Source organism: Schistocerca cancellata, chromosome 5, assembly GCF_023864275.1.
Source record: "Schistocerca cancellata isolate TAMUIC-IGC-003103 chromosome 5, iqSchCanc2.1, whole genome shotgun sequence".
NCBI classification, from domain to species: domain Eukaryota; kingdom Metazoa; phylum Arthropoda; class Insecta; order Orthoptera; family Acrididae; genus Schistocerca; species Schistocerca cancellata.
In genome coordinates this window covers 582,888,450-582,916,237 of record NC_064630.1, presented here as the reverse complement: position 1 = coordinate 582,916,237, position 27,788 = coordinate 582,888,450, and the positions used below count along the sequence as shown (strand labels likewise).

At 39.4% G+C, this 27,788-nt stretch overlaps 1 protein-coding gene across 5 annotated transcripts in view; it reads left to right on the top strand.

The window, feature by feature from the left end:
• The window catches only part of LOC126187931 (claspin), a 188,668-nt gene that overhangs the window by 77,243 nt on the left and 83,637 nt on the right, over positions 1 to 27,788 (top strand). For all 5 annotated transcript variants that reach the window (XM_049929294.1, XM_049929297.1, XM_049929293.1 and 2 more), the window contains 3 exons: positions 151 to 249; positions 16,575 to 16,732; positions 25,385 to 25,556. In XM_049929294.1, the coding sequence (XP_049785251.1) occupies positions 151 to 249; positions 16,575 to 16,732; positions 25,385 to 25,556 (429 nt within the window). The remainder of the gene's footprint in view (positions 1 to 150; positions 250 to 16,574; positions 16,733 to 25,384; positions 25,557 to 27,788) is intronic.

Here is a 27,788-nt window from a genome sequence, read left to right as displayed (position 1 = left end):
AAAACCTCAAAATTTATTATTAATATTGATTAGAATGCGAAAAGTTAGTTTTGGCAGTGGTTACTATTTCTTTGAACTACACATATAATATGGTGAGTTTGTATAGCTTGTGGCTGTATTGTCATTGTTTCTTTTGTGTGTGTTTTGCAGTGGATGGAAATCTGCAGAAAGGAAAAAAACTGACCAGACTTAAGAGAATAATGACACATGACATGTTTGACTCACAGGGAAGCAACTCTGAAGATGAAGGTAAGTTCTTAGTGTGTTATTTTGTGATTGCTCTTTCTTGATCATAGTTCACATTTATGTGGTTTTGTTGATCAGGAGGTTTGTATCATGAATTATCATTTATAGTGTGTGAAAGCTTGGATTCCTCTATAGGCTAGAGTTAATTTCTTACATTTGGGTCTTATTTTTATGACATGGTTCTGCTTTACAGTGAATATGAAATTAATTTTTATTAGTTGCTTTAGTAATTTTGAACATGCACATTGTGTGGAGATTTCGTGCTATCTGTGCGATTAACTGAGTGCAGATGGGCTCATTGTTTCTGCAAGACAGGGCAATGGTGCCAGTTCGATCACACTTTGCAACACCTGCTGGTTTGGAGATTAGTCCATGCAGCTGTACTCCTGCCTTGGAGACATGCTTCACTTTATGGAATAGAGCACACCATGACAATGGACTTCGGCATGTCAGTGAGAAGAGTCAGTCTGCTCTGAAGTCTTATAGTTGGCTACACTCGTCTTCAAGAGTAACTTCTGTTAGTTAGTAGCTTATTGGAAATAGATAAGTGCTATTCCACTTCCAGCACAGGCCAAACTACAAAAGAGATGAAGTCCACAAAAAGATAAAAGAAAATATCAGTAGGGGATATATACTCTAGATAAACAAGTCAGTAATTTCAGATGAGTACACATCAGCATTGGAATTAATACACGAAGTGCCCCTCTGAGCATCTGTCAAATACAGCAGGGAACATCCCACCAGTCATTGCCTGCACTGTATGTTATTGTACTCTATTGTTCTTGTAATGTATTATTTATTTCAGAGTGCAATAGCACATTTGCAGCTAAACCTTTAAAATCCTGCTATAGGCACTGTGTATCAAATGTTGCCAATTTCTTCTCATGTAGTTTTCCCATTATGCACTTAACAGGATAGCTCTGCTTTACCTTTTATTCTTGACCATGTTGCCTTTTGGTTTTTCTTGGATTTCTGAATTGTCTTCTTCAGTTACTGTTAAGGACTGTTGCATCACTTTTCTAGTATCTACTAAATAACTTATGCGATTTCAGCAGTATTAACAACTTACATTCGAAAAATGTGAACTGATGTTGAAGCAGGGTATAATGAAATCCGATTGAGAAAATGAGGCTTCTTTAGATAAGTGGACAAAAGTTGTGTACAAAAGCAGTCCACAGAAAGTGGAAAATGAAAAAAAGTGTGAAAACTGTAAATTTTGTGGACAGCAACTGCTATAAAGCAGTAACTGTAATGAACTATAAAAGCTCCACAAGTGTACAAAGTGCTCTTGAAATGGTAGGAAATGATGACAGTAACTCCTTTAAAATAACTAATGGAAACTGCAAAAAAAAAAAAAGTGTGTAAGCAGTGCAAGTTTAGTGGACGGCAAATACTATGAAATAAAGAGAGAACTGAGCACTCCAAAATTTCTCCATGAAAGTTCAACTTGTCGGGGGAGGGGGAGTAATAGTGCCTAAGTGTGGAGTGATGCTATTCTCAATAATGTTCCCATCCTGCCTGATAATGAAGATGTACAAACACAACAGGACACTTCTTCTGTTCCCAAATCTCTATTCACCCAGAAACAGCAACTACAGGAGTACAAGAGGTCGCTAGGGTGTGACTCCTGTGGATGCAGGATGTTGAAGGGTGGAGCACTGTGATGATGACCAGTCAGGCAGACAGCATAAGTGAATTAGGCATTTATTAACTTCAGTTACAATGAATTATCTTTTCTGTGGCAGCTTCGAGGAGGGCTATAGACAAAGCACACAGAGTGGACTTCGCTGACCCACATGCTCAGCAGTTTCTCGAGGTCTTTGGTGAGGTAATGGTGGCTCATGGAGCTGTGTGGTACTGTGCAGGATAGCTTGCCCACCTGGCTGCAGGTGTTGCTCATGTGGCGTCGATGCCGACCAGCGTGATGATGCTTTTGACCAGGGCACATTTGAGGACCTTGTAGCGAGTGCTCCAATCAGCTTCTATCTCATGGATACAGGAGGGGCAGCAGCAAATAGTACACCTCCTGAGCACAGCATGACTGTGATAGTGCCTCAAGCACCACCAGTTTGACCTCCATGAGCCAATTGTAGAACACTCTTTGGTCTTCATATCAGCAGATGAGAGGTTGCCAGGTCACAGTGGCTAAGTCCAGCAGACCAGGCTGGCTGCGGTCTCAAAAGTAGTAGTCACCTGACAATGGTAGATGGCATATCACACATCTTGCCTTGATGCGGAGTCACTGCAGCTGCAAGATAGAGGAACTCAGGAGCATGAATATTCATAATTGTCTGCCTGAGGCAGTGACATTGTGTGTTGGCAAATGCGGTCTTGTTTTCTAGGTTCATCTGCGGTCTCCACTGCACCCCGGCTTTCAGCTTTTTAGTTGATGCTTTTCTGCAATATCAGTAGGCTGTAAGGTATTCTTGTGTAAGATTTACATGGTTTTTGGCACATTGCAGCACTGTCAAAATGGCATTATGATCTTTACACAATGAAGTCCTCTTGCTGAATTGGTGATTCATACCTCTCCCTCAAGCTGTGTGGGGGAATGACTGCAGTTGTGTGCTACAATATTGCAGTATCGACTCTCCTGCTTGTTTGACAGTCCAGTTGCGACACTGCTCTTGAGCCTGCTTTGCTGTGGCTCAGTGCTGGTTGGGGAAAACCTTTAAAAATTTCATTCACCCAGTAAAGCTTTCTGTGGTACAACACTTGTCTATCCATTAGAAAATTCGCCCTTAATTTTCATTGGTTTGTTTCTGAAACAGGCTTATTACATACCTGTTACGTGAACAGTTATACACTGTACAAATTTTTTCCACTTAAATCTTCATGGAAGCTGATTAACAAAGTCTTTGTTTTGCTTCTTAATTCTGCACTGTCTGTTAATTAATTATACACCAAGTGTATTATACAAGTTTACAATTTTATTAGGTTGCACTCTCTTTTATTTACATTAGTTAGCTACTTGACAAGTATCTGATGTACTGGTAAGTCAGAGGGAGGGGGGGGGGGGGTAGTTCACCATTTAAAACAAAAGGGGAGTACTCAAAGTGCTGCTAGAAATAAGGCAACACCAGTAGTAATGCTTAGTTTTGATGATATACTGTTGTTTATATTGTTGACTATGCTAGAACGTTTGTTTCAAGGTAATTCTTCCATTTTGCAATGTTATACGGTTGTCCAAAGATGATTATAATAAGTCACGGTTCAGGATCTTAAGAAACATTGTTTTATGGTGGTAATATTTGTAAAGGTTTTTCCGGCAAACAGAATGGAGGTTGTGAAAACTGGATTGTGGAAGGTGAAATTAGGTTTGGACTGTATCTTAAGTTGTACCGTTTATCAGTATACCACTGTTTCTTAATTCTACTTTTGTCACTCCCTTGGATTTTCTGTTCTTGTAATTATTCATGATTATGGCTTCTGGTGAGAAAACTGAATAAATCCAGTACATTCCAACCTACTGGAACTTAAGTTGTGGAGCCAGCACTTCTCTTGTGTACTCTGCCAGTTCCGTTTTCCCTAACAACAGTTGCAGTTCACACACTAAAGTGTTAGTCTGTGTCACTCTGTGTGGACAAATCATAATGCTTTCTCTTAAACATTCTCCCAAGTCTTAGTACTAGTGCCTGTGATACTGTTTCTGTTAATTGTTTCAGCTGAGCTCTAGATTTTTCGTATGAGTGTCCCAACTCTTGATACTTGTTCTGTATTTTTTTTTTTTTTTAATTGTGCTTCAGTACATAATTCCAGTGGTGCATCTTGTAACATGCAAACCTTGTTTCTTACTTCCATATGTTGAAAGTTAATCTTAATCGCTACCAGTCGCTTGTTAATAGCATGTTTGGCAGTCTGGAGAACAGTATTCCAAAATGTAGATGTTGGTTCTGAACTGTATTCCTTTCCCTCCCCTGATGGAGTGTAGCAATATCAGGACTATGATAATCCTCCTTGACGTCCATGTTGGTATGCCACATGCCGCCTAAGAACCCTACTTATTGAACAATAATGGACAGAAAAACTTCCGAACCCCATGGTACGTAATAAATCAATAAATTCATAGTAATACTTTAAAAAAGTAAAGACAAGAAATGCGTATTAAAACTCCAGAACAACTTGAAAATCTGATCACAAACTACTTATCCAGTGGCTTGAGTGCTTGAGACACAATGTGAGTAACTTGATTGTCATTAAAAGGCAGTTTCCTAATTCTTTTAGACACTTCAGTGGTGTGACTGATGGAACTTGTGATAATGCATCCACAGCTCCTTTGAGTGGTTTGACTCTACGTACATGAATAATTGTAATTTAACAATTACTGGTGAACTAATTTCAGTGATTTGGTGTAGATCATGATACTTGGTTACATCTAGGAGTGTATAGGTTGGTTTGCAGTAATTACTGACCAATTTGACTCTGTGGAAGTTTGCGTACATGTTGCCCCTTCTGTTCCTGAAGTTCTAAGGCTTTTGTGTTAGCTCGTTTTACTCTTCGCTGAACTTTGTGTAAACGTTTTGTAAGTTCTTTTACTTATTCACTATTGGCTCTAAGTTTGGGCTTTATTATGACACAGAAAGATAGCATCTTTCTACTGTAAACCACCTCATATGGCGAAATGTTGAGTTGAGTTGCACGCCAAGTCTTTGAATTTAAGATATATATATCTTGACTGCTGTGTAGGCTATTAATATAGTACCTTAAATTCTAGAAATAATTCTGTGCACCCACTCTGTTAGTCCATTTCCTTGTGGATGAAAAGGAATTGTTCAGAGTTTCTGAATATGAAGCAAATTGCACAGTTGTTTCATTAACTCAGAAATGAAATTTATTGCTGAGTAATTATGGTATCAGGTACACCAAACTTGAGATCCAACTGTTTAGCATAGCTCGTGCTACTGTGTTAAATGGTTGATACTTCTTGCAAAATTTCATTACTGAAAGCTGTTGGAACCATCATGCATGGTCTGCATAGAGTAAACCATCATGGGTCATGAACTGTGGCTGTAGTATTGCATGACAGTGTGTCAGATGCCTGTGCCTTCTGCCATAGTCACACTTTTGTCCAGTGTCTGTAATACTGTGATTTTTCTGCGTAAAGTATCAGCATTGGCATGCCTCTTACCAAGTTTATGAATAACTTTGTAATCAAATTTGCTCAGTTTGAGTGACCATGCCAGAAGCATCTTTAAATTCCAACAACCATTTTTGCGACATGTGGTTTGTTGCAATCTGTAATTTTTGACCATACAAATAGCAGCAGAAATGGGTGATCCAGTAAATAAACTGGGTGTGTGTGCACCCTGGAACAACCAGGAAGTCCCAAAAAAACCCAATAATTTTTTTATCCAGGAGAAAACTGGGAAAAAACACAGAAATTTTTTAGAATTATGTGAATTGTGTGAATCCATGAACCATGGACCTTGCCGTTGGTGGGGAGGCTTGTGTGCCTCAGCGATACAGATAGCCGTACCGTAGGTACAACCACAACGGAGGGGTATCTGTTGAGAGGCCAGACAAACGTGTGGTTCCTGAAGAGGGGCAGCAGCCTTTTCAGTAGTTGCAAGGGCAACAGTCTGGATGATTGACTGATCTGGCCTTGTAACAATAACCAAAACGGCCTTGCTGTGCTGGTACTGCGAATGGCTGAAAGCAAGGGGAAACTACGGCCGTAATTTTTCCCGAGGGCATGCAGCTTTACTGTATGATTAAATGATGATGGCGTCCTCTTGGGTAAAATATTCTGGAGGTAAAATAGTCCCCCATTCGGATCTCCGGGCGGGGACTACTCAAGAGGATGTCGTTATCAGGAGAAAGAAAACTGGCGTTCTACGGATCGGAGCGTGGAATGTCAGATCCCTTAATCGCGCAGGTAGGTTAGAAAATTTAAAAAGGGAAATGGATAGGTTAAAGTTAGATATAGTGGGAATTAGTGAAGTTCGGTGGCAGGAGGAACAAGACTTCTGGTCAGGTGACTACAGGGTTATAAACACAAAGTCAAATAGGGGTAATGCAGGAGTAGGTTTAATAATGAATAGGAAAATAGGAATGCGGGTAAGCTACTACAAACAGCATAGTGAACGCATTATTGTGGCCAAGATAGATACGAAGCCCACACCTACTACAGTAGTACAAGTTTATATGCCAACTAGCTCTGCAGATGACGAAGAAATTGAAGAAATGTGTGATGAAATAAAAGAAATTATTCAGATAGTGAAGGGAGACGAAAATTTAATAGTCATGGGTGACTGGAATTCGAGTGTAGGAAAAGGGAGAGAAGGAAACGTAGTAGGTGAATATGGATTGGGGCTAAGAAATGAAAGAGGAAGCCGCCTGGTAGAATTTTGCACAGAGCACAACTTAATCATAGCTAACACTTGGTTTAAGAATCATGATAGAAGGTTGTATACATGGAAGAACCCTGGAGATACTAAAAGGTATCAGATAGATTATATAATGGTAAGACAGAGATTTAGGAACCAGGTTTTAAGTTGTAAGACATTTCCAGGGGCAGATGTGGACTCTGACCACAATTTATTGGTTATGACCTGTAGATTAAAACTGAAGAAACTGCAAAAAAAAAGGGAATTTAAGGAGATGGGACCTGGATAAACTGAAAGAACCAGAGGTTGTACAGAGTTTCAGGGAGAGCATAAGGGAACAATTGACAGGAATGGGGGAAAGAAATACAGTAGAAGAAGAATGGGTAGCTTTGAGGGATGAAGTAGTGAAGGCAGCAGAGGATCAAGTAGGTAAAAAGAAGAGGGCTAGTAGAAATCCTTGGGTAACAGAAGAAATATTGAATTTAATTGATGAAAGGAGAAAATATAAAAATGCAGTAAGTGAAGCAGGCAAAAAGGAATACAAACGTCTCAAAAATGAGATCGACAGGAAGTGCAAAATGGCTAAGCAGGCATGGCTAGAGGACAAATGTAAGGATGTAGAGGCTTATCTCACTAGGGGTAAGATAGATACTGCCTACAGGAAAATTAATGAGACCTTTGGAGAAAAGAGAGCCACTTGTATGAATATCAAGAGCTCAGATGGAAACCCAGTTCTAAGCAAAGAGGGGAAAGCAGAAAGGTGGAAGGAGTATATAGAGGGTCTATACAAGGGCGATGTACTTGAGGACAATAATATGGAAATGGAAGAGGATGTAGATGAAGATGAAATGGGAGATACGATACTGCGTGAAGAGTTTGACAGAGCACTGAAAGACCTGAGTCGAAACAAGGCCCCCGGAGTAGACAACATTCCATTGGAACTACTGACGGCCTTGGGAGAGCCAGTCCTGACAAAACTCTACCATCTGGTGAGCAAGATGTATGAAACAGGCGAAATACCCTCAGACTTCAAGAAGAATATAATAATTCCAATCCCAAAGAAAGCAGGTGTTGACAGATGTGAAAATTACCGAACAATCAGTTTAATAAGTCACAGCTGCAAAATACTAACACGAATTATTTACAGACGAATGGAAAAATTAGTAGAAGCCGACCTCTGGGAAGATCAGTTTGGATTCCGTAGAAATACTGGAACACGTGAGGCAATACTGACCCTACGACTTATCTTAGAAGAAAGATTAAGGAAAGGCAAACCTACGTTTCTAGTATTTGTAGACTTAGAGAAAGCTTTTGACAATGTTGACTGGAATACTCTCTTTCAAATTCTAAAGGTGGCAGGGGTAAAATACAGGGAGTGAAAGGCTATTTACAATTTGTATAGAAACCAGATGGCAGTTATAAGAGTCGAGGGGCATGAAAGAGAAGCAGTGGTTGGGAAGGGAGTAAGACAGGGTTGTAGCCTCTCCCCGATGCTATTCAATCTGTATATTGAGCAAGCAGTAAAGGAAACAAAAGAAAAATTCGGAGTAGGTATTAAAATCCATGGAGAAGAAATAAAAACGTTGAGGTTCGCCGATGACATTGTAATTCTGTCAGAGGCAGCAAAGGACTTGGAAGAGCAGTTGAACGGAATGGATAGTGTCTTGAAGGGAGGATATAAGATGAACATCAACAAAAGCAAAACGAGGATAATGGAATGTAGTCAAATTAAGTCGGGTGATGCTGAGGGTGTTAGATTAGGAAATGAGACACTTAAAGTAGTAAAGGAGTTTTGCTATTTGGGGAGCAAAATAACTGATGATGGTCGAAGTAGAGAGGACATAAAATGTAGACTGGCAATGGCAAGGAAAGCGTTTCTGAAGAAGAAAAATTTGTTAACATCGAGTATAGATTTAAGTGTCAGGAAGTCATTTCTGAAAGTATTTGTATGGAGTGTAGCCATGTATGGAAGCGAAACATGGACGGTAAATAGTTTGGACAAGAAGAGAATAGAAGCTTTCGAAATGTGGTGCTACAGAAGAATGCTGAAGATTAGGTGGGTGGATCACATAACTAATGAGGAAGTATTGAATAGGATTGGGGAGAAGAGAAGTTTGTGGCACAACTTGACCAGAAGAAGGGATCGGTTGGTAGGACATGTTCTGAGGCATCAAGGGATCACCAATTTAGTATTGGAGGGCAGCGTGGAGGGTAAAAATGGTAGGGGGAGACCAAGAGATGAATACACTAAGCAGACTCAGAAAGATGTAGGTTGCAGTAGGTACTGGGAGATGAAGAAGCTTGCACAGGATAGAGTAGCATGGAGAGCTGCATCAAACCAGTCTCAGGACTGAAGACCACAACAACAACATGTGAATTTTCCAGTGTTCAGTTAAATTTTGTAATTTTGTCTGGTAAGAACTGAAATCCTAATAAAGAATATTACTGTTTCCTGTAATACTGGAACAATAAAGCATAAATCGGAGAAAAAAATTTAAGCTGCAAAAGAAATGCACACACAGTCGTCTGATAACAGCAAAATGTGTCAAAGGATTTAGGATAAGGACTATGCAGTACTTCATAACAATAAACTGCTTTTTATGAGTATGACATCACAGTTGTTTACATTAGCTTAGTTTGAGCAGTTGTCAGTTGGCTCACGCACATACACAGTTTAGTCGCGTATGAGCGGTACCTTCTCCTGCTTCTGTCTACTTGAGGTGTGGCTGTTAAATGTATTGCCACTTGCAACAAGCAGTCAGGTGCTGCCCAAAAAGACTTTTCTGACACGCTCAAGCTGCCAGATTCGCGCATGCAGAGAGCAGTCTGAGTTGTGGTGGGGAGGAGAAAGTCTCCAGGTGACCTGTGTCTACATTTAGTGATTTTGTGGTTTGGCTTCATTTCAAGCTCTCGCTTCAAATGAAAACAAAATGGATTTCTGTGGCTGGAAGCTACCAAATGAATTAAAATACATTCACCTAATTATGAAGGCTAAAATGTGTTATTTTTTCAGTTTTATGATTCTGTTTTATTCCTGTCAGTCTAGCATTAATTGTCTTGCAGAACAGGGAAACTATTTTTGCAATTTTGCTGAAGAAATTTGTCTTTTGTTAATCTTTTGTGCCGAAACAGTCAATTTATTTGGAACGAAGTGTTTCATTCCACACCATTGGCTAGCTTCAAGTGCATGTTTTCATCTCCTGGCATATATGGCATTATGCCATAATAATGAACCAAACATGAGATAACACAGTACTGGCACTCCAAGAAAATTTGCATCCTGAAAACCACGCTGTAAATCTTATTAATATCAGGTTGGGGCCTACTTAATTGTGAATTTGGGCATAAAAATGTGCACTTTAAACCGAATTATGCATTTTACTATGATTTGCCAAATTCCGATACTCTTGGGGTGGCCTCTGATGTCCTGTTTCTTTTATGATGTAATGTAAGATATCTTAATGCTTTATACGTATGAACGTATGGGCTTCCTACAGCACCTTAGCTGTGCACACACAGTAATATCTATTTTCTGGTGCTCTCTGGAAACTGCTGCAATGAATGTCTTTCCAACAGGTCGCGGAAACATATTGCGAATGGTGGTTTGAAAAGCGTTACTTTCAAAGTAATTTCCTTTTGTGCAAGATGAATTATGTTATGTGTGAGAACGTTGGCTTAATTTCTTAAATCACATAGTATTTGACTCTCATTTAAAACTTAACACTATGAGGACCAGAAAATTAGAAAAAATTTCAAGACCAGAAGACCAGACATTTATGGCATTATTTAAAATTTTACTGGCACATTTGTGTGATGCATCTTAAAGTGTAAAACCTGCAAAGAAAAGCTTATACGTGAAAGCTTTTCTTGTAGCTACACTAACTATATTAATTTAAACCATTAAGTTTTCCTATTTGTATGTTTGCACTAATTAACAGTGATGATGTTATTGGCTGACTACATCACGTGTCCTATGCTCCGAATATCTGCTGTCGTCGGCTGGCGAGATCATGTGATATGAGCTATGATTGGCTTATAAAAGCTAATTGCAATCCAGATTTCAGTGCTTTGGAAACTAATGTGCTGTGTTTGGTGGAATTCGTATTTATATTTTCATAATATGAAAAAATGCAGTGTACATGTTGCTGCACTTCAAAGATCTTTCAAAAATGTGTTTTTTGCTGGGTTTCGTTTCCTAAAGTGCTGGGAAGTTCTACATCTGTGTATAGTACCTTCTGTGTATAGTACCTTCACCATGCAAAGGATTGATGAGTTTTATAGTCCTGAGGGGGTGGGGTGGGGGAAGTGTATTTTTAACAGGGAAATCAGGGAATTTTCTCCCTTGTCTGCGTATACACTCTGTAACTGCTAACATTCTTTTTTCAGTTGTAAAACAGGTCTTCCCCACCTTGTTTAGTGACGTAAGCCACTTGGTATTCGTTACCATCTATGTTTTGAATCAAAATACCACCAACTGCACTATTGCTGGCGTGACACGAAAGGATGAGTTCTTTCTCAGAATCAGGCAATATCGGTACTGGATCTGATGTGCAGTCTTTCTTCAGTGTTTCAAATGCCCTTTGACACTCTGTCGAATACTCAAATCTTACACCTTTCTTAACAGGTGGTTCAGTGGTTCTGCGATTTCAGTGAAGTTCTTGACAAATTTTCGATAATAATTACATTAGCCAATGAATGATTGCAATTGCTTTGTTGTTTGTGGTGTTAAGTTATGCACTGCTGATATTAATCAGGGATCGATTTTCATAACTTCTCCACTAACTTCCAGTCCAAGGTACAATGGGATTTATCCACACTGAATGTCAAACATGCTTTTTTTTAAATACTTCTTCTAACGATATCACATGTTTTTCCATATTTTTCGAAAATACTATGACATCCTCTAAGTAGACCACACATTTCTTAGGCTTAAAGCCACGGAGAAATCCCTAGCTTTGAAATGTAGCTGGTGTGTTCGTAAGTCCAAATGGCATTCTGTGATATTGATAATGAAACCATGTGCTGTGAAGACAGTTTTTGACTTATCTTCTCGGACTACTTCAAGCTGATGATACTTGCTTCATTGTGAAAAAATACCTACTTTGGCCTAAACTGTCCAGTCTCAGTAATATTGGGAATGAGATATGCACCAGTGGTAGTTTTGGCATTCAGGTATTGGTGATCACAACATAATCTGTATTTCATCGTACCGTCTGATGATTTTTGAGGATGATGACAGTTGCCGTTGCGCTCCCCCCCCCCCCCCCCCCCCCCCCCCTCCCTCTGGGACTGTAATAGTGTTCTATTCTTCCTTCTGCCAGATGCTGATCATTGAATTCCTCCATTAACAGTTCCAGATGCCTTTGGACATATTATGGTTTCCTATACACCGGAGTATTGTTCCCCTTGGGTATATAGTGTTGTTGTGTAACAGATGTTGCTGCTAATGGACTATCTGTATTAAACAAATCCATGACTTGTAGTTGTAAAACTTCCATCGCTTACAATAACTCCCTTCTAAATGATTAACTTTTTTGCGAACTGTCAGTTTGCTTGCGGCTTGTGGCTTTGGTCACTTATAAAATCTAAAATGTCAGTCATTGAGCCTTTTGGCAAACTAGCCTCATCCACGCCAACATTGTCTAGGCTAACAGGAACCATAAATTCACCATTTATATTACAAATGTATTACAATTTATGTTACATAAGGGAACAATTGACAGGAATGGGCGAAAGAAATACAGTAGAAGAAGAATGGGTGGCTTTGAGGGATGAAATAGTGAAGCCAGCAGAGGATCAAATAGGTAAAAAGATGAGGGCTAGTAGAAACCCTTGGGTAACAGAAGAAATATTGAATTTAATTGATGAAAGGAGAAAATATAAAAATGCAGTAAATGAAGCAGGCAAAAAGGAATACAAACGTCTCAAAAATGAGATCAACAGGAAGTGCAAAATGGCTAAGCAGGGATGGCTAGAGGACAAATGTAAGGCTGTAGAGGCTTATTTCACTACGGGTAAAATAGATACTGCTTACAGGAAAATTAAAGAGACCTTTGGAGAAAAGAGAACCACTTGTATGAATATTAAGAGCTCAAATGGAAACCCAGTTCTAAGCAAAGAAGGGAAAGCAGAAGGGTGGAAGGAGTATATAGAGGGTCTATACAAGGGCGACGTACTTGAGGACAATATTATGGAAATGGAAGAGGATGTAGATGAAGATGAAATGGGAGATATTATACTGCGTGAAGAGTTTGACAGAGCACTGAAAGACCTGAGTCGAAACAAGGCCCTGGGAGTAGACAACATTCCATTAGAACTACTGACAGCCTTGAGCGAGCCAGTCCTGACAAAACTCTACCACCTGGTGAGCAAGATGTATGAGACAGGCGAAATACCCTCAGACTTTAAGAATAATATAATAATTCCAATCCCAAAGAAAGCAGGTGTTGACAGATGTGAAAATTACCGAACTATCAGTTTAATAAGTCACAGCTGCAAAATACTAACGCGAATTCTTTACAGACGAATGGAAAAACTGATAGAAGCCGACCTCGGGGAAGATCAGTTTGGATTCCGTAGAAATGTTGGAACATGTGAGGCAATACTGACCTTACGACTTATCTTAAAGGAAAGGCAAACCTACATTTCTAGCATTTGTAGACTTAGAGAAAGCTTTTGACAATGTTGATTGGAATACTCTCTTTCAAATTCTAAAGGTGGCAGGGGTAAAATACAGGGAGCGAAAGGCTATTTACAATTTGTACAGAAAGCAGATGGCAGTTATAAGAGCTGAGGGACATGAAAGGGAAGCAGTGGTTGGGGAGGGAGTGAGACAGGGTTGTAGCCTATCCCCCGATGTTATTCAATCTGTATAGTGAGCAAGCAATAAAGGAAACAAAAGAAAAGTTCGGAGTAGGTATTAAAATCCATGGAGAAGAAATATAACTTTGAGGTTCGCCGATGACATTGTAATTCTGTCATAGACAGCAAAGGACTTAGAAGAGCAGCTGAACGGAATGGATAGTGTCTTGAAAGGAGGGTATAAGATGAACATCAACAAAAGCAAAATGAGGATAATGGAATGTAGTCGAATTAAGTCGGGTGATGCTAAGGGAATTAGATTGGGAAATGAGACACTTAAAGTAGTAAAGGAGTTTTGCTATTTGGGGAGCAAAATAACTGATGATGGACGAAGTAGAGAGGATATAAAATGTAGACTGGCAATGGCAAGGAAAGCGTTTCTGAAGAAGAAAAATTTGTTAACATCGAGTATAGATTTAAGTGTCAGGAAGTCGTTTCTGAAAGTATTTGTATGGAGTGTAGCCATGTATGGAAGTGAAACGTGGACGATAAATAGTTTAGACAAGAAGAGAATAGAAGCTTTCAAAATGTGGTGCTACAGAAGAATGCTGAAGATTAGATGGGTAGATCACATAACTAATGAGGAGGTATTGAATAGAATTGGGGAGAACAGGAGCTTGTGGCACAACTTGACTAGAAGAAGGGATCAGTTGGTAGGACATGTTCTGAGACATCGAGGGATCGCCAATTTAGTATTGGAGGGCAGCATGGAGGGTAAAAATCGTAGAGGGAGACCAAGAGATGAATACACTAAGCAGATTCCGAAGGATGTAGGCTGCAGTAGGTACTGGGAGATGAAGAAGCTTGCACAGGATAGAGTAGCATGGAGAGCTGCATCAAACCAGTCTCAGGACTGAAGACCACAACAACAACAACAACAACAACAACAATTACAAATGTGCGCCACACTTCTGCACACAAAATAATGCATTTTATCCACTTCTTCATTACTCTCCAGTATAACCACCACACGTAATACCTCTTGTAGATTGGTATCTACAGGAACCCAGACTAATTTCCCATGCCTGATGATATGTTATATGGGAACCACTCCTTAGTGTACATTTTCACAGTTCACTTGGCAACACCTTCATGATCAGTGTACCTTGCGACATTGCCTTGCTTGCTGTTGATGTCCCCAGCAGAAACCAAGTTCCATCAGATTCAATTGTATACCACAAAAGATCAATTTTAGCATGATGTTTATCAAGGAATTCCAGTCCAAGAATTGCAGAATACTCTTCACCAACATGTGGAAACACTTCCATGTGCTCATGAAAACCCTTAGCTCCAGTGCTTAAGTCTAACAGTGTCGTCCCTAATAACTTCACATCATTGTCATATACCCCACATAACCTGTCATATGGAGACCCCAGCCCCTTCCTGCCTAAGAGGTTCATACTAACTTATACCAGTCAGTTCTCCTGATGTAGGCGGGAGATGACAGATGTTACAATTTTTCTCCCATCGCCCAATTGTTCCAGTATTTTTATTAGTTTTTAACTAATTGTCATCAAACATCTTTTTTGAAAACTGCCGTTTCAATTGTTATGCCCAATGTTCAGAAGTCCTTTGCTCATTAGTCATTTTTAAGTGATATATGTATTGAATTTGATGGAACTGGGGAAGTCACAGATGTCCTGTAGATAGATTGTTATTTTTCTTCTTTCCTGTGTATTTTGTAGAACATATACTCATCTTGCTTAGTGTTGTGCTCTGTTTGGATATGCGTTTGTGTGTTGACATTGAGTTTAAGTGAAGTTGCTTATTATTCAATGTTGTTATAATTGGTACAAATCTCGGATGTGGTTGGTGATGAGCGTTAGTTTGTTACCTGAATCACAGAAAAGCTTTATTTTTGTGTTAACAATTATTTCATGTGTACCTTATTCATCATATTCATAGTATTTTAATTCGGTGTTTTTGTTTTCCATTGTGGTAAAAAAAGTATAACTATGTTATAGAATGTGGCAGTCACTGTTTTATGGGAACAGTTCTTTTGTATTTAAAATCCAGAAAACATCCCAACTAGTGCCAATCATCTGGGCTGTGCTACAGATAATAGGCATGGAATCAACATTTAACATTGTTCCAGTTTTTTCATGAGTGTTTTTTAGGCATTATTTAGCTTTTTCACATTGTAGGGACATACTCACATAAGTTGTCTCGGGATTATACTGAAAATGAGTTGTTTTTCGATCATTTGTATCTCCTGATTTTTAAAACTGAATATCCTGATTTTTTTGAAGGTTGGCTGATATGTTAATGACTAACTCATGCACATCTGTGTGTATTAAAAATTTATGTTCCTTGCTGTATGGTAAGCCTAACAAACAGCTGTCGGTCTCCACATACACCTCTACAGTATAATGTTCTACTGGGAATGCTTTCTGATGGATGATGCATTACTGTATGCATTTAATGGACATTTTTTTGGTTGCTGTTTTCCTTGCCTATGACTCCTGCATTTTCGTGCCTTATGACTGACTCGACTACACTCATAACATTCCGAGAAGACATTTTGCATATGGTGCTGACGTTCACATCTGTAACATTTGACTTCAGAGGCAAAGGCTGGACAGTCATTATGTCCTCTTGTAGCAGTATCTATTTCTTTCAGCTGTGTGGCAGTTCTAATAGCTGGGGCCAGACCATAAGGATTCTCTGTCGTGACTCATTTGTGACATGTCCACAGGGTATTACATAAGAAGACATTACAAGACCTATTCTAAGCGTCATGTAAGGTGACAGCGTCAGCTTCTGCATTTCTCCTCAGCACAAATGTTTGCACATTGATGTTTTGGATTCTATCTGAGAAGGACTCAACCGATTTCTTTTGTTTCTGTACCAAACTGTTTACATTTTCCCTGAAAAATCTTGTGTTGTTCTGTTTCCGGTAGTGTTGGCACAGGCCTTCAGCTATCTCCTGGATCGTTTCTGCTTTCCTTAAGTGCTTTGTGGAAGGTCACAAATATTTTAGTCTCACCAGCAAACAAAGTGTCGAAGACATTTTATGACTGTTTTGTACCTGAAAACCCAAAGCAGAGACATGTAGATGTCGTACTACTTGCTTTCATTGTATTCTATAATTACAGATTTTATTTTGGTAGTTATCTCTCACATTATTTTTCACTGTTTCAGGTGATGATGCCAATACTTCCACAGTGTCAAACCTTACTATCCCTCCCTACCAACCTGGTGGAGCTCAATCGCAGATTTCACAGCTTACGCAAGAGAAAGTTAATGCTCCTTCACCTACCTTAGAAGTTATGCTGTCAAAGGAGTCAGTAAGTCAGCAGGTATGTCATCTTTTATAGATGATAAATATTTTTGTTTTATTTTTTGTAATAATAAGAGTAATTGCAAGGGAACAGCTAGCAATATTAGGTAGCGCGGACCTTTGGAGATGAGATTCATTTCTCTTTCGTAACATAGATGAAAACTGACAAGCTATCAGGGATCCTGGACAATAAGTCTACCAAATTGACAGAAAATTCTAAGTTTTGTTCTTATGTTAAATCAGTAAACAGATTAAAGCCATCTGTCTGGGCACTCGGTCATTGAAATGGAGGACGACAGAGAGAAGGCTGAAATATTAAATGTCTTTTTCCAAAACTGTTTCACAGAGGAAGATAGTACTGGAATTCCTCCTTTAAATTGTTGCATAAACAACGGAATGACAAATGTTGAAACAACTGACCATGGGATAGAAAATCAATTGAAACCGCTGGACAGAAGAAGGGACACTGGACCTGACAGGATACCAGTATGATTCTACATAGACTATGTGAAAGAACTAGCTCTTCTTCTGGCAACAGGGTACCATACATCATGGGGGGGGGGGGATCGAAGTGTTCTTGATGATTGGAAAAAGTGCAAGTCATTCCCATTTTCAAGAACAGTCTCTGTCATCACTCTGTTGTAGCACTTTGAACAGTTTTATGCTTGCGTGTTACATTTTGGGGGACTGAAAATCTGTATGGATCATCGTGGGTTTCAAGAACAACAATCTTGTGAAACTCATTTCTCTCTGTGTGTTCGCTAGATCCAGAAGGGTAGAAACAGGTGCTCAGGTTCCTTGACTTCTGGAAGACATCTGATACAGTTCACCACTGCCACATAGTGAACAAAATACGAGCGTGTGGAATAGCAGACCAAATATGTGATTGAATTGAAGATTTTCTAGCAAAAATAACACAGTGTCATTTTCAACAGACCAAAGTAACTTTGGGTGTTCCCGAGGGAAGTGCTATAAGACCATTGTTTTCACTATGTGTAAATGACCTAGTAGATAATGTCATCAGAGGTTCAGAGAAGTTTTTAAAGGATGATGCTGTTGTACACAGAGAAGTCTCAATGCTAGAAAATTATAGTGAAATGCAGGAAGAACTGCAGAGGACACACTTGCATACCGGACTATTCCTGTTTCTGAGATTATGATTGCTAATGAGGGTTCCTACCTTTATCCTCATGGGAGTTTGTCTTTGTCTTGCCGTAGACGTTGTAAGATAAATTCTGACTGTAGCATTCACTTATGGGTGAAGGCAAGTGGTCCTTCTTCTTTGGAAGATTGTCACATTGTTGGTGATTGCACGTTATATAATCATTGAAAGTAATGTTCTCAATAAACGGCCCTTTTCAGGGCCGCAATAACTAAATACCGTTCAGTATATTTACTTAATCCGTGTTGCTGGAAAACTCGCTTCCGGTAATGTTATTCTTATGGGATTTTTTGTCCTTTGTTGCAAAAACTCGTGAAAACTGCCCGTGTTGTCCGCATTTGAATGCGCGCCATGATTTGAGTCGCCCGCCGGTCCGCAGCAACACACTACCTAGTATTACTAGGAGTGTGTTGCTCAAAAACTCGCTTCCGGCGCGATTGCGGAGCTGATAAGAGTCCACATCCGCTGTGTGCGCCAGGACTGATGCTATAAATAGCACACTGTTCTGTCTAGCGCATTCACTCTGTTTGAGTGAATAGCCACTGAGGCACTGCTTCTTACAATGATGCGTAAACACTGGATACAGTTATCTCCATAAAATTTGTAGGAGTATGCGTATAGAGCTATTTAAAGTGGAATGACCACATTAAAGTAATTTCGGGTAAGAGTGATGCCAGACACATTCATTGAAAGAATCTTCAGGAAGTGTAGACCATCAACAAAGAAAGTAACTTACAAAACCATCGTTCAGCCATGACTCGAATATTGTGTGGCAGTCCGGGACTAGATAATATTGATAGAGGAAATAGAGAAGACCTAAAGAAGAGCAGCATGTTTCACTACAAGTTTATTTAGAAAATGAAGAAGCATCACAGAGATGCCCAGCCTACTCCAGTGGCAGACACAGCAAGAGAGGCATTTTGCACCATGGTATGGTTTTCCATTGAAGTTTTGAGAGTGTACATTCCTTGAGGAGTCAGCCGAGATATTGCTTCCTCGTATGTTTATCTTGCAGAAAGATCAAGAAGAGAAAATTAGGGACATCTGAGCCCACACAAAGGCTTATCAGCACTCGCTCTTCCCGCAGACCATTCGCAACTGGGACGGGAGAAGGGGGAGATAAACAGTTAAACAAAGTACTGTCTGCCACATGCCATAAGGTGGCTTGCAGAATATGGATGTAGGTGTAGAATTAAAACATGCTAAAAGATTCTAATTGGGGTTGCTCCATTTATTTGTAGAACACTTTGGGTAAGTTGTAAGCTGAAATTTATGTATTTGTTGATAAAAGATATCCCAATGTCAAAACACTGTGCAGTTGTTAGAAATTATAATACAATCGTATGACATTTGAATTCATTAAAATGACTTTTTGTCATAAAGATATGTTGAAGAAGTTGAGCAGCTTGCAATAACAAGATTGGCTCCGGACAGGAAATCATGATGGGTCACATCAGATTAGTCTGAAGGCTTATGATGCTGCTTCAAATTTGGAAATATCCTTGCAGACTTGAAAGTCTCTAGTTACAAGACGTGTAACCAAATTATATTGGCATAATGGCTCTTTACTAATGAATCATTCCACAAAAAGTATGAATTTATTTTTTCCCCATTTCAGTTCCATCAAAAAAGTCCTTTTTCTAGTATGACTACAGGAACACAACAGCACATTAGCTGATATTAATTGTGTAGGTATCATCCATGTTGACAAATATGTTGTGAAATATGCTGAGGAAAGAAACTGAGATTTCAAATTTTATTTTACTTTATTTATTTAAATTTACAATTGAAAGGACTGCCACTTGCTTACAGGTGATGGCAGCTATATAGGACTCGCGTCCCTTAGTGGTGTTATGTTGGGGCGCTATTTATTTTTAAGTAATTTGCGTAATTTGCTTGTCTGTCTTTGGCTCATGCCATTTTGTTTGATATTTATCTCTGCCTGGTGGAGTTTCACATCCCAGTATTCACCTTACGACTAGGGAAAACCACCAGAGAAAACCCCAGCTGGGATGGGATTTTGGTTGCTATGACCTTTCTGTTGTCATGATGTATTTTGTTTGTCATTGGTATGAAACTGTCCCTACTTGTTTTCAAGTTCTCTGTAGTTGCGAATGCTTGAAATTGATTGTAGTTCCCATGTTACTGAAGCATCCTAGTTCTGTTCTGTATACTTGGTTTGTGTATTTTCTACTTATGAATATAGATAGCCATTTTCAATGTTAAACTACAGATCACTGTCATAGGTGTGTCTGAGTTGGCTTTGGGGTTATGGGATGGATTGTTTTCTACCTACAGTTAAGAGATAATTAGTTGGAATATCACACTTCACTTCACTGTCCTATGACTGTTATGGTGGATTTTGGGATAGTGGGATAAGGTTTGTGCAGTTCATGTTGCTGTAGTCTTCTCCTTCTTACATGTTCGATTATTTCATTGTTTTTTGGAAATGTCCTTTGGATTGAGAAAGCTATGGAATCATAAGGGTAAGGGTACTTGGAGCTGGATAATGTTAAATTCTTAAATTGACTTGCAGGTAAAGTCTTTTATTAAACCTTTCTTACTAGCTTTAGTCAGTCCATAATCTCCTGCTGTCATTGTGATTTTCTTCTAGTATTGGTCATGTGTTGATTAGTGTAAATGGTGTCATTTGCTTCGGTGTGGTGAAGTTTAGCCGTGAATGTTATGGCTGCTACTATTTCGTATTGGGCTTTTGATGCTGTCCATAGGCAGGTACTGTACTCCAGTAAGGGCGTTCTGAAAGTTTTGTGCATGTGGATCACCGATTCTGGGTTGGCACTGCCGAATCTATAGCATTTTTACTAGTTTCATCCTCTGTTTTGTCTTCCTGATGATTGCATCCGTATGATGTTTCCAGGGCATGGCATGATTGAGTACTATTACTAGATATTTTGTACTTCAGATTGGGTCCATGCTTTACTGCTGAGTTGTCACAGATAGATCATCTATTTTAAACCTTCCACTTTGCATAAGGTTTCAGTGCCTGAACATTAACAGCCTCCATTGCTCAATGTTGAGAATGTATATAACTGCTAAAGTTCTCGCACCTTGCACATATGGAGCCATACACCAGTAGGTGGTGTTGTCCACATAAAGAGTGAAGTATTCACCCCATCTAATGTGGCGCGGGATGTCTGCCATGTGGATGCTGTAGTGTTCGGCCAAGAGGATGGCATCTTGTGCTACGAGGGCTATGCCGAAAGTTTTTAGCAGCCCGTAAACCGTAAGGCGGAGGACAATGGGGTTGTTTTCATTCGAAAGAGCAATGTTTTCGGACCTTGGGACGTGCGCGCGCAGCCCCTGGCTGGCGGTGATCCCCCCACAGCGTGGTAAGAAAGCACAGGCAGTGCTGAGTCAGACGGTGCAGGATGGAGCTGTCGCTCCGCGACTTTCGCGCCATGATTTTTTACGATTATAAAAAGTGTGTAAGTGCCGAAGAATGCCATTCTTCTTTGCTGCGTGTTTTTGGTGAAGCTTCCCCTTCTACGGCCACAGTTGGAAATTGGTTTCGCGAGTTTTCGAAGGTCGGCCGTCAATTAAAGATAACCTCGTCCCGGTCGGCCAGCAACAGCTGTGACTCCTGAAAACATTGATGCTGTGAGGAAAATGATCAAAGAAGATCCACATCTTACATTTTGCGACATTGAAGGGACGCTAAATATTGGATCAACAGCAGCACAGACCATTGTTCAGTCACTTAGGCCTTACTAAGAGATGTGCCCGTCGGGTGCCACATTCCCTGACAGAAAGCCAAAATGAGGCGAGAGTGGACTTGTGTCGTTTCATGCTCGAAAAATTCAATGGAGGGAAGTCCCAAGACACCTACAATATCGTCACAGGTGATGAAACGTGGGTCTGCCGTTATGACCCTGAAACGAAGAGACGGTCTTCTGTGTAGTGCTTTCCAGAGGAGGAACTACCCCGAAAAGTTCGAAGTCGGAGCTCTGGAAAAAAGATGGTGGCAAATATTTTCACAAAGATCGGGCATCTCACCTCTGTGAGATTGGACACATGTCGTACAGTCAATGCTGAATGGTACGTGAACGATTGTCTTCCAAAAGTCATCGCCACATGGAAGTCACAGCATCCAAAGTCAAGAGTGGGCACCTTCTGCTGCATCACAACAATGCATCTGCGCACATTGCTGCCAGAACGATGGACTTTCTGGAGAAGGAAAAAGTGTGTGTGTTGCCCCATCCCCCCTATTCACCTGACCTGGCCCCCTGTGACTTCTTTCTGTTCAAGGGCAGCGGTTTTCATCAGATGAAGAGGCCATTGCAGTGTACGAGAGTGCACTAAGTGACATCACAAAAGAAGCTTGGACTGACACATTTTCTAAGTGGTTTCAGAGAATGGAAAAATGTATACATGCTAATGGAGAGTCTTTTGAAAAGTTGTAAACTTTTTTTGCAAATAATTTTTTTTTCACACATTCTGCTAAAAACTTTCAGCATAGGCCTCGTACTTCTGCTGCGGGCTAAATTTGCTGGATAGTTCACATAGTGATCGTACTGCCAATCTATTGGTTGAGCAGATGAAGTGCACAACGTGCAGAGGAAATCAATATCCAGGAACACTGTCAAAACACAGTCTCCTCTGTTTAGCACTTCGGTTGTGGTGCTGACAAGTCTGCTGATGTGATCCATTGTTGAATGTTCTTGCCTGAAGCCTGCCTGTTGTGGGGGAAGAAGAGTGTCAGGCAACAGGACACAAATATTGATGCTTGTTGATAAATCCTCTTTCTTTGACTTACCTAAATTATGTCATTTATTAGTATAGTGCACACTGTTCAGCTGTAAAAGAATTTCTAAAAAACACACGTTTTAATTTTAACACATGGCTGTTAGAAGTGGTGAAAAGGCCTGTGTTGTCATGCTTGGTATGATATTCATTATCAGTCATTAAATCTTAAAAGGGAGCATTTTTATGCAATGAAGTGCATAAAAAATTTCATTGAAAAATTGCATTTGGAGTTTTGTTCTCTATGGTCATAGCCTTTGATTGGAGGTAATTATCTTGAAGATGGAAATCAGTCAACATGGAACAGCACCCACTATTGAAGAAACTAGACCTCATGTCTGGAAAAGATTGAAGAGAGTGCCTTCTGCACATAATCAGCATGTTCATTGTTCTCACAGAATTGGATTTGTGACTGCTTCTTAAGTCAGGAAAGCCTGCAATCTGTTAGAATCTTATCACCTTCCCGGAGGAAGGAGATTTTACATTTGGTGTTCTACAAAAATATATCAAGGGGCGTAATTCTTTTGGGTCTCAATCAGTATTTAGCTATAGTTGTCAGGATGGGTTAAGGAGCATAAGTGTGCATTCAGGACTGATACTATTCACTATTGCATATGTAATGAAAAAGGGAGTTACCAGAAAATGGAGATTTTTATCTCCTCCTCCTATTCTATGGGGTACATTTGGTTTGTCATCTGCTATGATTGTGCAGAGCACTGTGCGTAGCAGTGGAGAGCATTTTGCCCTCAATGGAGCATTTTGCCCTCAATGGAAGGAGCAGGCGGACACGTCTGTAGGGTAGAAGGGCTGCTAGACAAAGAATGATCCACTGCTGCGGCTATTGTCTCGCCAGCCAGTCCACACACCTCACGTGACCAATCTATGCTCTCCCATTGCTTGGCTTTGAACCTTCTGAAAGCGTTACTTGCTCAACAGCCCCATGGATAGCGTCCCTAGCTCAATGGAGTGAAGTGTCGGATTCATCCCCAGTGCTGCAGAGCCTCTTGTGTAACCTACATCCCGCCACTGAGGTGCAGTGGTAGTAGCAAGAAAAATATTGCAAAATTTGGAAAAGAAAATAATGCCTTTTTTTTATCCTTACTATCACTTTGTGCTGCACATAACATCATAACTGATACTAAAATTTCCCGAACCAATTTTAGTCCTCAAGTCAAGAAACAACCTTGCATCTGGGTCTTCCTAATGGCGCTTATGCAAAAAAGGAGAAGAAATAGTTACCATGGATTGGTATACTGTTTTATTCCGACATAGTTGTTTTGAAAGGATCCAGCAGTGGAGAAAAAATTGACCATTGCAGGATTTTGTTCTGCCACAGTACCATTTTTGCATACAGTGTGGCTAAAATACAAGCATTTGTTGAAGAGTCTGAAGTCCAAACAATGTATGTATTGACTTTATGCCCCATATCTATGAGTGATGTCTTTTTCTGCTGTCATTCTGTTCACTTTGTTTGTTGGATTACTTTTGAACAGCTGATAAGCAGAAATACGTAGAAGATAGTGTCCTTACTGGTAGTCACTGCATTCTTGGTAAGACATGACTATAATGTCCCCGTTTATCAACCGATAAAACTACTAAGCTGCTCAAACACCAAGGATTGAAATAGAGATCAGTTGTCATTTACCATTTCTTTCACCTCCAGCAATGTTTGTTGATGTGAAAAATGCCAAGTTGGTGTCAGGTCCAGAATCCATGTTAAACTATAGGTCCCTCTATAAATGGTTGGGTAAGTCAGTTCAAAGATAGGAAGAAGGAAATGGCATTCCTTTCAACAGTCCTTGCATTGTTGGCTGCTTTCTCACTACATTGGAATAGGCTAAAAATTCAACACTTGGACATTTGAATGATTGTTCTACTTGTGTTAAGGGGCTGGCTTCAGAAAGAACTGTGATGAGGTCTGACATGGACTGAAAAATGATCACCTGGGTTCCCACTGATGATGACAGGAAATGGCATTGCAAGCACATGAGAATGAAACTAATATAGTATACCAGGTCTCCCAAATACAAAGAAAGTGGATCAGATGTGAGACACTTTTGGGTGACTGAGAACTATATGTATACATATTATGGCAGAAAGAAATTTAAAAGACAGAAAGACATGCTTAAGGGTTTATTTTGAAGTAAATAAATGACCCTGATACGTGCATGGTGGATGAATGGGTTGTTGCGGACAATTTGCAAGAAATTGGAGAAACAATTTTTCCCCTTCAAAACCTTTCAAAAATATGTACTGTAATTCAAAAGAAAATACTGTAGAACATATTATATGTTTGTGGTTTAACAAAAAAAAATTGTCTTAATGGCTCCATCCCCCCCCCCCCCCTTTCCCTCCTTAGTTTGATTAACCACAGTTGTACCATACTTTTATGGAGTTGAGAATTAATAAGGTACATATTTAAGCACCATTACACGAGTATTAGGTATAGCTAGAACCCTTAACTGATCGTCTCCTTTGTTACATTGCTGCAAAAGTAAACTGAGGGACAAAATCGGACCAAAGCTTTAAGTTTATTATTCTATCCAAGTGTATTTGCTAAAGGAATCTACTAGCCATGAGACTTCACACCCATATTTTGCTAACAGAGATAAACAATGTATTACATTGATTGACTTTTCAAATTATTATTGCTGCTGTTGTGGTTGTTGTTGTTATTATTATTGTCATCATCATTATTGTTATTATTATTATTATTATTATTATTATTATTATTATTATTATTTCCAGCTGCTGGAAGGTTCAGACATTACAACATGTGCTGCCTCATCAATATTTGGTATTCCGCATGTTGCACCTTCTCAAGAAGGCTGTAAGAAACTTTTCCTAGCTGGTACATTTGACACCCAGAAAAATATGGATGAATTAATGGAGTTCTGTTCAGGAGATTTTCCAATGACGGGTACAGTTTTTTTAATTATTTTCCACAATTTGAAAAAGATATGGAATGACAAATGAGCCTTTCAAACATCACTTATGGAAGGCTCCTAGAGTTTGGTCGATGACTGTCATAACCATTAACTGATCTGATAATTCTTCTTCTTCTTCTTCTTCTTCTTCTGGTATTCTTGTGATTTTACTTCTTTCTGTTTCTATACTCCTTAATGTGTTCATAAATACTATATTCTTATCTGATTGTTGTGTTGTTTCTTCTGCCTGATAACCCTTTAAAAAAATTTGATCTTTGCAGCATAAATTGTGTGTCGATTTCCATCTGTTATTGTCAGTGTCTTGTTGCTAATTGTATGGAAGATGCTGCCTTTGTTATTGTTTTATGGAATGTTGTTAATGTTTCTCTCCTCGATGATTTGTTTATGATTCCATGCAGTTAATTGAATGTTTCTATTTTCTTTGATGTGTTGTGTTGTGTTTGTGAAGGAGAAAATATTTTCCAAGAAGTTGAATTAATTTTCTCTCTCTTGTGGCTTTGTCATTACAGTTTTGCTTGAGACCAGGTCGTGACCCTTATAAACCATAACTTTTTGTTTTTAGGTCAAAATGTAGAATTTTAATTTTTTATGAAACTGAAAGTATAGCAAGATCAAGAGCTTAAATAACTTCGACATGTAGACTGTGAAATTCAATTTTAATATGTGCCCTGTCATTTTAAAAAGTTTGGAGTCTGGATTAATAAATAATAGAGAAAAGATAATATGGTGGTTTTAATGCTTCAGGTGTTCTACATAGCCTCTACAATACAAGCATGTTCACACAACCGTGTGAAACTGTAAGAAAAGACCTTCTTTGGGACGTTGTCCAAGTCGCATGTTGTAGTAACTTGAATATTGGTTATGTTGTCAAAGTGTTGCCCCCTCTTGCAAATTTTTACTTTTGGGAGTTAAGAAAAGCCACTCAGCACCAAATTGGGTGAATATGGAGAATGGAGGCTATTAGAGAACTGGTGCTCTTTTTACAACTGCAGCCATGTGAGAGGGTGCCTTGTCCTACAGTAAGAAGAAAGCCCTCCCCTCACATTGTTGTGGAGAAAACCTCTGACTCCTTTTGTACAACTAAATAATACTGGAAATTTATGGTTCTATCAGTGGTAACAATTTCCCTGTGGATAATGCCATGAACATTAAAACAGTCAGTCAGCATTGTCTTCACTTTTTGATTTCATTCAGGCCTTCTCTGGTCTTGACAAACTGGAGACCCCTTCTGCACTTTGTCATTTTGTGGTAGGTCCGTATTGATAACACCAAGTCTTGTCACCTGTGATGATTTTTTTCCAGATAAGAGTTGTCCAGATTTTTTTATTTCAATTAAGTCGCACCAGGAAGCTGTGCATCATTTGTGTTTGGGAGGTAAGATGTGTAGGACAGACTTTGCACACACTTTCTTGTTCTTCAAACATTTTGGAGAATGTCTTGCAGATTGCTCTGCACGAGAGACGACAGTCGATTTTCAAAAGATGTCAAATGAACTTGGGGTGGAACCCCCTAACCTCTTGTTGTCCTCAAGTGACAACTGTCCTCCTTTAAAATGTTTAAACTACTCAAATATCCATGCAAGACTTAAACAATTATTGCTGTAAGCCTTTTTCATTGACACAGGTATCTCCATAGCCAGTTTATCAAGTGAAACCAAGTTGAATCACTACTCATTGCTTCATTGTGGTTTATGACATGGCATTATTGACACACTATGCCCACTACTTAACACTGCCTGTTCACAAGTGGTTTATCAAAAGTGCATCTGTTGATTATAGTTGTTAGTTCAAGCTGTCACCGTAGTTACTGCACTAACATAGCTTATATGCCACGAACTTCTTGGATGGATGGTACCTAACAGTCTATTCAATTTTTCCATTGAGTAATGATTTGTAATTTCGAAATTTGAGTTTGGATTATAACTGTGTCATTTGGCCAGGCTGCTTGTACAGCCATAGATGACTAGAATAATGTCAGTGTTGAAGTTCCCACAACTGAAAGTTCAAAACTCATGTAGCTGAGAATGCAGCATTTTCAAATGATCAGAGACTTCTATTTAAAATTAGTGTGTTCTTCCTTTTGAGAGTTAGTGAATGAGAACATACCGCACTGTGTGTGTGTGTGTGTGTGTGTGTGTGTGTGTGTGTGTGTGTGTGTGAGCCTTCCTGTAATTGCTCATCTTCCTGGTTTTTACATAATTTGTA